The 10,827-nt window shown below is 40.5% G+C and overlaps 1 protein-coding gene across 1 annotated transcript in view; it reads left to right on the forward strand.

Moving 5' to 3' along the window:
- Window positions 1–6,191, forward strand: part of Drd3 (dopamine receptor D3) — a 48,239-nt gene extending 42,048 nt beyond the window's left edge. Inside the window, exons 7-8 of the mRNA XM_078044201.1 lie at window positions 88–367; window positions 1,627–6,191. Coding sequence (XP_077900327.1) covers window positions 88–367; window positions 1,627–1,823 — 477 coding nt within the window. The 3' untranslated portion in view covers window positions 1,824–6,191. The remainder of the gene's footprint in view (window positions 1–87; window positions 368–1,626) is intronic.
- Window positions 6,192–10,827: the final 4,636 nt, after the last annotated feature.

Genomic DNA, 10,827 nt, shown 5'->3' on the forward strand with positions numbered 1-10,827 from the left:
CTTCACATTTTCTGTCGCCTTCTGGAACATACAGAAGCTAAGAAATATTCTCAGAAATTTCAAAACCCTCTCTTTTCACACCTGCAGCCCCTCTCTCCTGGCCAGTCACATTCAGAGCTGAAGCGCTACTATAGCATCTGCCAAGATACTGCCTTGAGGCAACCAGGCTTCCAAGAAGAAGGAGAGTTGAGAAAGGAGGAGATGACGCGAAACTCCCTCAGCCCCACTATGGCACCCAAGCTCAGCTTAGAAGTTCGAAAACTCAGTAATGGCAGGTTATCAACATCCCTGAAGCTAGGACCCCTGCAACCTCGGGCAGTGCCACTTCGAGAAAAGAAGGCAACCCAGATGGTAGTCATTGTTCTTGGTAAGTGTAAGTTGGTGAGTGTTGGGTTGGGAAAGATTAGATTGGGTTAGGTTTAGTTAGTTGGTGGTAGGTGCTAGAGTAGCCACATTTGACAAAAAATGGAAATTCAATGATTATAATTTTATAAAATGGTTATGATACAATTAAAAACACTTTTGTATAAATATTAACACTGGTGGAAATTCAAAAGAAATTTATGAAGCTGAACAAGCTACCTAATTGAGTTGTATTTTGCTGTCATGTGGAATTATAATGTATAAATCAAATAATAATGAAATAAAAGGATCTGAGACATGTTGGATATTTAACAAATGCTTACTTATTTTTAAATATTAAATTAAAAAATAGGGATGCAAAACACTTTGTCATTTGTATGGTAAGATAACATCTAGATTATTTTAATGCAAAGAAAAAAGACTGAAAAGAAATTCAGAGAAAAGTCAAAAGTGATTATCTTTGAGTGGTAGGTGGTAATTTTTCTTCTATTTTTCTGTATTTACCAAGTTTTCCATTATGTATATAATCAAGGCTAATTTTATGGTAGAAAAAGTATAAACTTTATTTAAATAATGAAGTTAAAAATTGCTAAGTCACAAGTGCCATATAGATTAATGAAAGCAATTCAGCCTGTTCAGAGTTACTACCAAAACCCAATGAAGGACTTGACTAGAACCCCCCCCTAAGGTTATCTCCCCCACAGCAGGAACCGTGACAACCACATCTTTAGTCTTTGTATGAGAGCCTAAAATCATGTCTCATATATGTAGACACTGAATAAATGTCTGAATTGAATTGAGAAGGAGAAAAGACTAGTTCAGAATTACCTAACCACCAAACTAAAAATTGGTTTAGTAACATACGCTTGAGGTGAATCAAAGGCATTAGCAGTTTTCTCATCTTAAAAAGTGGCACAGCTGGCACAGTGGTGCACACCTGTAATCCCAGCGTCTTGGAAGGCTGAGGCAGGAGGATCACAAGTTCAGCCTCAGCAAAAGTGAGGTGCTAAGCAACTCAGTGAGACCCTGTCTCTAAATAAAACACAAAATAGGGCTGGAGATGTGGCTCAGTGGCTGAATACTCCCCAAGTTCAATCCCTAGTACAAAAAAAAAAGAAAGAAAGAAAAGTGGCTAATTGCAGATGGTTATCTAAAACTTCTAGTATAGTAGCTTCATAAAGCAGATACTCAGAAGTCATTTTCATGTTATAATAAAGGGGTAAGCGAAAACCTTACCCACTCTTTCTTTCTTTGCAATCTTAGGAGCCTTCATCATCTGCTGGCTGCCCTTCTTCTTGACCCATGTTCTCAATACCCACTGCCAAGCTTGCCACGTGTCCCCAGAGCTCTACAGTGCCACAACATGGCTGGGTTATATGAATAGCGCCCTTAACCCTGTGATCTACACCACCTTCAATGCAGAGTTCCGCAAAGCCTTCCTCAAGATCCTGTCTTGCTGAAAAAGAGGTAGCAGCACTCCCTGTATCCACCTCCAACCACCAGGCTGTTGGACCCCTGACCAGAGCCTGCTCAGAAAGACCATGCATTGTCCTTGGCATGTGGTAAAAGGAAGATTGCTGGACTAGGGTGTCCCTGCATGGCAGGTGTAACCAACTGCTTACTCCAAAATAGAATGTTCTACCTCCCCAGCTAACATCTGATTTCCTTCTGACAATCTTTAAATGGTTGAAAGCCCCTAAGTGATGAGCAATAATTCATAGAAGTTGATAAAGCATGACTCTACACAGACACACTGTTGTCACTGGAGGCCTGATTCATCGCAATGAAGGAAAAATGAACAGATTTCATCCTTCTCAACTTGCCAGGGGTCCTTGAAATCTCAGCCAGTAAACCATCTTGCGGAATAGCCCATCTCTCTTCTTTCAGACCTCTAATTAACTGTCAGTTCAAATAACCTTGTACTTCTGTGTACTTTTCCCTCTTGGTTGCTTTTTTCCTCTACAGTATCCTGAAATTTGAAAGGCAAGGCCAGTGCTTCTTCCTCTCTGTAGATTCTAATTGGCTACGTTTGATGAGGGGACTTCCTCACTACAAAGGAGAGACACTGTCCCACATTGGGACCTGAGCTTTGTTTCAACCTTGCTATCCTTGTATCTTTATATTTTAGTTCTAAGAAGCTCTTTGACTCTATTCCCTTCTTCTCTGGGCAATCTCAACATGTCAACATCCAGAGTCATTCAAGATGGGGATGTCCATGAAAGGAATGACAGTTCCCACTGTGGTGACACTGTTGAATTTGGTGGTTCTGAACATGCTTTAGACATACTTTCCATAACACTAGAAGGTTCCTAGCTAAGGCACCTCCATCTGCTGCTTTACAGAGATGCAATAATTTCAGACCCTGTGACTTACTAAGGAGTGAGTGTTTGTGAAGTGACAGTCATCTCCCAGGTTTTGAACAAATATCAACGACCAACACAGCTCCTGTCCTCAAGGAGCTCACTGCCTGCTCCTGTGTTTGCTCATTTATTAATAAGCCTAAGGGTGTTAGGAAGTCACCTAGACTGCCAGAGGACCTCAGAACCCAGGGTACTGGGCAGGGTGGCTGTCCAAAGTCATGATACTAGTGCAGACTTTAGGATCCTAGTGCAGATCCTAAACATCATCACTCTAACAACTGAGATAAAAAAGTATAAGAGTATAAAAGTATAAAATAATTTGTAAATGTCATTTAAAATTGCATTTAGAAGGAACTATTTACCATCTCACCTACAGAAGCTATTTTTATTGATTGTAGACTCAAGATAAAATTTATGGATAATTTATGAAATATTGTCATCCTGAACTTTGATAAATTTACCTTTAAGAGGTATTAGTGAGGCTGGGGTTGTGGCTTAGTGGTAGAGCACTCGCCTAACATATGCGAGGCCCTATGTTCCATCCTTAGCACCATATAAAAATAAATAAATAAAGGTATTGTGTCCAACTACAACTGAAAAATAAATTTAAAAAAAAAGAAAAAGAAGTATATAGGCATGACAGATTCCTGCTGCGATACTGTTAAAATTTTAAAGTGCACAAGAACTTGACAGGGAATCCAAGGCCTCCCTTACTCCATCTTTCTTCCTCTAACCCTGAAGTTTATAACAAGGAAATAGATATACCTCTAGTAAGTTAGTTACCTGTAACTTGGGAATGCTTTTAATTCTAGCATTTTAAAAATGTTATTATCTATAATAATGCTTATACTGTCTCTTGGTAAGAAAATTCTGTCTACCCACTCATTCTTGCAACAGGAAGAGGCTTCCTTTCTGAGGACCTCCTGCAGGTCTGTTCAGATGGCAGCTGAGCTGATGATGCCACCTCTTGCAGAAGATCTTCACATCTTGTTGGCCTGTCCCCGACATGGACAACCCACACTGCAGAACATCCACTACTGATTTGTTTACTTCTCTCTGAGCTACACTGGGTTTTAACAAATGCAGGATTAAATTTGAATTCTATCTTTTCTCTGAAAGAAAGGGAAAGGCTAGTTGAATGCCCACGGCCTCAGAGATGGTTGACATTAATGGTTCAGAGTCTTTGGGTCCAAAACCAAGGGAGGTCAGAAAAGAGATTTGTTTTTGTGAATGCTTGGGTCAGAACTAAACAGAGAGGCAGAAAGGTTAAGAGATTCACTCAGAACTGGTCGTTTCCTGGATGTCCTAACTCCCAGCTATGTGCTCCGATCGTTTGGTATCTGCTGACATTAGAAAACTGAAAAAGCTTAATTTGAATCAATACACAGAGAGCAGAGAGGGCATGACAGGCAATTAACTTGATTCCTCCATTCTACCTAATTGTCTACTCATCAGCTTAGGAAGGGAGTGAGTTTCCATGACTACCTCCTGACACAAAGACTCACTGCAGGTGATGCCAGTGTCAGCTCTGCTCTGCAGCACACTGGCAGAGACAGAACCGAGAGTCCATGAAAAACACAAGGCCTGGGATCTCTTGCTTCCCCCAACCTCACTTAATCACCCCACCCCTGTGACTGTGCATTGAGTCCCTGCTTTGTATAGAATCTTCTGGGTATAGGGAGGAGATGCTGACAGTGTCTGAAGGTAACTGTTCCCCAGACATAGAGCTGGGCTGAGCCCAAGGTGGCTCTGACACCTTATGTGAAAAATGATTGGCAGACAGTCAAAGGCTGAAGTTCTGGTGCTAGTACAGATAAGTGACCTTGAGTAAGTGTTTCCAACCTCTCTGAGCCATTTTCCCCACGAGGAAAATGACGATCCAAAGACCTGGCCTTTCTTACTAGACTGAAGATTAGATAAAATCACAAATTCACATTGCTTCCATTTCTTCCTGTTGTTGACAAAATACCACAGATGGGGTAATTTATCAGTAACAGAAATGTATTTACTCAGAGTTCTGGAGGCTAGAAAGTCCAAAATCAAAGCACCAGAAGGTTGATGTCTGGCAAGAACCGGGTCTCTTCTTCTGAGGGCATCTTATGACTGCATCCTCCAGATGGGCAAATGCTGTGGCATTTGTAGACAAAATGCCTAGGGTAAAAGTAGACCTAGCCAGTTTCCCTCTGATCCTTTTATAAGGCACTAATCCCATACATGAGGGCAGAGCTCTCATGACCTAATCATCTATCTCCTCAAGGTTTCCCCTCTTAATAGGCTGCACTGGGGATTAACTTTCAATGTGAATTTTGCAGGGGACACAAGCATTCAAGCCATAATGGAAGTGCTTTGTCAACTGTAAAGTCCTAACAAATGCATGAGATTATTATTATTATCGTTGCTGTTATTTTTTTCCCCTATGCAGCTATTGTCACACCTCTCTGGTTCAGTCTACTCAGAACCTCTTAAGTTATTTGACACAATCTTTTTGCGCCCCCCCCCACCTTGTGAAATCAGATTTTTCTCCTGTCTTTTATTCCCTAAATGCACCCAGGATACTTCAACTTTGTAAGTTAATTGCTAGACAGAGGAATAGCACCTAAGAGGACACCCTTTCCTGTTTACATGTCACGTGCCCTAGTATGTTATGATCTAACACCCAGGTTGACAATGGCAGACACTTGCCTGCTGAAGGCTACTTGTGTCCTCTGTTTTGCAAGACATCTCTTTGTCCCTTATGATGTCTGAACCTGACAACCCTTCCTCTCACTTCACCTCTTCCTGCCTGGGGGAATGATCTTGGATATGGTGTGTTAGTTTCCAAGGGCTGCCATAACAAGCTTCCCCAAACCAGGAGACTTAAAACAACAGGAATTCCTTTCTAAGTTCTGGAGGCTAGAAGTTTCAGAGGCCATGCTTCCTCTGAGGCTCTTGGGAAGGACTTTCCCTTGCATCTTTCAGCTTCTGGTGATGGTTGGCAACTCTTGTTGTCTTATTGTCCCTTGGTTTGTGGCAGCCCAACTCCAGTCTCTGCCTCGTTTTCACACTGGGACCCACCCTGATCCAACATGAACTTATCTTAATTCTATCTCTAAAGACTATTCCGACAATAGGATTACATTTATAAGTTCTGCAGTTTAGTACTAACTTATCTTTTGGGGGACAAAATTCAACCCATAAAAATATGGTGAGAGTGGTCTGGAACACAAGAGGATTTGGAATTTGGAGAACTTGGAAAAATATTCAAAAGTTATATCATTCGGAAGGCAAGAGGCCAGATTCCAGCCTTGGCACATAGTTCCTTTAGTGGTCTGGGTCTATAAACTTCCGGGAGCTTAACTTCCTTATCAGTGAAAGTGTTAAGTCTGCATTCCTAAGGCTATGCTGACAGGCTAAAAATAATTCCAGAAGGATATAAATTATCTTCAAAGTCCTAAAACCCTGTAAACATGGTTATCAATAAAAGTCAAAGTTGCTCAAAAACAAGTCTTTTTCTTTTCTGCATCTTACACAAGGAATTCAATTATAAGCTCACTGAGGATGGGGAAAGCTAAATGGAAATATTACCTATGTATCCTACTCCATGCATAACACTCCAGACTGACTGAAGGTGACAGAGGGTTTTTTCCCTTTAAGAAAAACTAATATAATTGAGTCTTACATTATGCTTGAGCAGATTACATAATTCTCCATACTAAGGACCCTTAAAAGGCTTGTAATTTATCACAACCTATAATCACAGGATCTAAGAGATGAAAAGGACTTGAAACTAGTCCCCAAGTCATAGAATAAATTCCCTCAAACACTTTTGACATATGATCATCTAACTGTATTGAGACGCTCGCTCATTCTTCCCAAGACATGTGACAGGTTGCCCTTTAGAAATTCCTCCCCCTTACTTAATCTAAAATCTGCCTCCTTATAGAATCTATCCTTTGTTCCCATTCTCTCCTCCAACACAGAAACCTTTCCATCTTCCCCATGACGGCCTTTGTGGGATTAAAGACAGTTCTCAAAGTTTTAATTCCTTTCTCTCTACTTCAAGTAAAATTTTCTTACACTATTCATCTTGGTTGCTTTCCTCATTTATGAGTTTCTCTTAAAGACCCCAAATAGAATTTAATTCTCTAAATGCTGTTCAACCGGTTTAGGATTCATTATTCCCCATGACTAGAATAATCAATTTTTAATGACCCAACTCCACTTGCTTGACTTTTTAGGGCTCATATAAAAACTCTGAAGAAAGGATTTGCCTACAGAATGGAGAAGTTTAATGGATATGACTTAGGGATTAACACCTATAGGACAGAGAAGGAAGTAGGAGTCAGCAGTTGAACTGTGATGCGAGTCACACCAAAACCTCAAACAATCACTAAGGAGCTGGGGGAAGGGGTGTGCATGGGGCATTTATGGCCACAGCCCGTTATTGGATGAGAGCTTTTACTTGGCCTCCTCACTATACTAGTTCTTGATCCACAAGCCAAGCAAACAGTGGAGATTTTACCAACTACCACATATGTCCATTCCAATTATAAATTAGAATGTATAATATTTGGGAACGAATGAATCAACCCACTGTGAGTCATTTTTAGACCAGTATTACATTTATTACCTGGCTTCTGTATGAACCCAATATAACAGTGGGACCTTGGTGACACTTTGTCCCTAACAAATACAGTCTCTGAGCTGGAAATTCCCATGTAGAAAGTTTACTAGAACTTTAGGATCAACAGGATTAACACCTATGTAGGATAAAGGAAGATTGGGCAGATAAGAAATAGAACTCTGAAAGAGAAGAAAAAAAAAGTGGAACTCTGTTATAATAAAGGCTTCAGTAGGTCCCAGAGGGGCCTCTACATCTGAGATGGCCCTTCAAACTTGTCCATGCCTTAAGTATTTAAATCAGGCTTTTCTATGCACATATTGATCAATTCTAGAAAGCAGTGATCTCTAAGGAGATGGTACAAACTAATGGTGATAGCTCTCTTCAGCTGAAGTTCAGTCCTAGAAAGGGACTCAGCAGAGAACCTTTGGTCACTGGCCACAATACTCCCTGCCACTGGAGAAACAACTGCTTTGGTCTTAAAGGGAGACTCTAGGCAGTAGACCATGATATCCACTGCATAGCACAACTAAAATTCTCAGCTGTTCTGCTAAATCATGCCTTGCTCATCTTGAAGTTTTACAATAGATTTTTGAGCCAATGCTGCATCTTATTTTGATAGCTATTCAACTTGTTGGTTTTATTCTAACATTCTAGCCTGCTAAGTCCCTTCAAATTTTAATTCTGATATCTACTGTCTTAGATTTCCCTCAAGATTTGAATTATCTTCAAAGGAAAGAAAACATTAAAGGAAATGTTGTCATGTACTAATAAAACACTGAGGCCAGGATCCTCACAGTCACAGTTGTATGATATTTATAGGACAGGCACATACTATCACTGCTCTCCCAGCCACCCACAAATGCACTTTAGATGATGATGATGATGATTATTATTATTATTATTATTATCTGTTCTACTAGTTACCTTCACATTAAGGACACTATGAAAAAAAATTCATAAAATGTTTTATTGAATTAAAATATATGATTGTATCAGTTAGACTGTCTTTGCCCCAAATTAAAAAAAAAAAAAATTGAATTGTCTTCAAAAAATTGAACAGTGAGAATGTTTATTACTGTTAATGAAGAAGTCTGAAGGTGGAATGAGCTTCAGACTGGTAGTTTTAGTAGAAGTTTAGCAATGTAGTTGTGAATTCATACTCTTTTCATCATTCCTCCTGTCTGTTAGCCTCAGAGGATTACTTTGCTCTCAAGCTGGTTTCCCACTGCCCCCCAACTCCATGGGTACAAGGTTTTGATGGGGGCAGTTGCAAGAGATAAATAAAACCAGAAATATATTAATATATTAATTCTGCAACCCTTCTTCAACTCCCATTCTGTTCAAATCTTAGATAATTCCACTAAAATTTATTAATCGCTTGGTATCAGCAGATTTCTTATGGAACTAGAAGATGGAACTCAGCTTGACTTCCTTAGGTGACCTGGGGAAAATGAAAGCCAACTTCCAGATGCAGGAGTCAGAGGAAAGGGACACCAGGCTATACCCCTTTGATTTTGAAAGGAAGCTGAAGAGAGAACTGAAGTCCCACACAGGTGAGAAAGCAAGAAAGCACATACCCTTGGGAAGTGGATTTAAATTTCTAGAGCTAGAAGAATTCAGTGCTATGGACTTGTAATCATGTATAGTGCAGAGGCGCTCTCAGAGCCTTTATCAATAATCTGTTGGGATTAATAGCAAATAAGAGAGGTGGCTGAAGGCCGGTGATTTTTTTCAAAAGGGAACAAATTAGATTCTAGACACTAGAGATCAGTAAGCAAGTCCTGACATCCATTCTACTGCAAAAGGCTAATTTAAGCCTCAACCAGTCATGTGTCAGGTTCGATTGCTATTGTGATTTAATCCTGGTTAGTAAAACAAGAGGGAAGTCTGCTGGGGCTATCAGGCAAAGAAACTCAGGAGGAAGAGTGCTTCTGCTGTTGTAGACATTCAGTTCTTCTAGTCCTAGAAGCTTATATCCATTTCCAAGTGTTGCATATTTTCTTGCCTTCTCACCTGTGTGGGACTTCAATTCTCACTGCACCTTCCTTTCAAAGGTCTAGCCTTGTGTCCCTTTCCTCTGGCTCCTGAATGCGGAAGTTGGCTTTTATTTTCCCCAGTTCCTCTAAGGGAATCAAGCTGAGTTCCATCTTCCATTTCCATAAGAAATCTGCTCACACTAAGCAATCAATGAATTTTAGTGGAATTTTCTAAGATTTGAGCATAGTGGGAGGTGACAGGGTTGCAGATCCCGTGATTCCTGATTTTCTCTCTCTTGTGTCTGCTTATCATCACCTTTTCCTGAAATTTGTCTTCAGGGCTCCTAAATCTTTGCTTGATGCCCAGACTCTGGGTACTGAGAGCCATTGCCAAGTAGGAATGATGCATGGCAACTTCTTTGTCAGCCTGCTCCATGTTGCTTAGAGGAAGGACTCTCCATTGTGGAAATGGGCTTGCCTTTGGACCCAGGTCATTTGCAGTGACATTGCATGTATGCTTGAGTAAGGTGACCTTGCTCAAGGACCAGGGCAGATCCAGGTTTAGGGTGTATCCTGCTGGGATTAGGGAGTATCCCACTCCTTGGGTTTAGGGCAGTTCCAGGTTTAAGGTGTACCCTGCTGGGAATAAGGTGTATCCTGTTGCCTCAAGCACCCGCCTGCTCCTTGAGTTCCCATTGAGTTCTCTCGGGATTCAGAAAGTATTTGGGATTCAGAGCCTGGTGGAGTACGTAAATTTTGCCCAGAATGTGGATTTTGCCCAGAACGTGTGTGTAGACTGCCGGTTACAGTTTGAGAATAAAGAGTTGCTGTTTGAATCTACAAGGTGTGAGTGACTTGTGATTTTGTGCCCAGCCAGACTGCGGCATCTGGGGATCTCCATCCCCTTCCCAACAGGGCTAACATCAGTGTATACCTTCCCCTCAAACATGCTACCTCTCTAAGAGAAATATCATTTTCTTCATCTTGTCAAAACTACTTTTTGTACCTTGGGGAAAAACAGAAGCAAAATGAACAGAGAGATAAGAATTACTCAACTTCTCTTAACATTGCCATACTTACCCCCAAAGCAAATTGTTCCGTGTTTGTGCTTCTCCCTACTCTAAGTAAGCAGCTGTTAGCAGTTTTTGTAGAGCTCAGCTCATCCCTACTTCATCCTCCTTTATTCTGTCTTGAAGGTTCATGAGTCTTTTGTGTTCAAGCTTATCTATATTCCCCTCCCTCTGCCTTTTGTTCATGTCCTTTTCAAAGCCTGAGTTCTGCAGAGCTCCCTGTTCAACCACCTCTCTCTCTTTTATAAAATCTAACCCCCTCTTTATACACTGGAATTATTTCCTATTATATTATAACCAGGATTTTATTGTTTAAATCTCCCACCTCTCCCAAGTCATATTCTTTTCTAAAGTCTCACATCACAGAATCACACCTGTGGTAAATACTCTTTTGAAGTGAAGAGTTAATTTGTAATGCAAATAATTACTTCTTTATTTATCTCATTTTCAAGTAA

This window comes from Ictidomys tridecemlineatus, chromosome 3 (genome assembly GCF_052094955.1).
Source record: "Ictidomys tridecemlineatus isolate mIctTri1 chromosome 3, mIctTri1.hap1, whole genome shotgun sequence".
Classification (NCBI taxonomy): Eukaryota; Metazoa; Chordata; class Mammalia; order Rodentia; family Sciuridae; genus Ictidomys; species Ictidomys tridecemlineatus.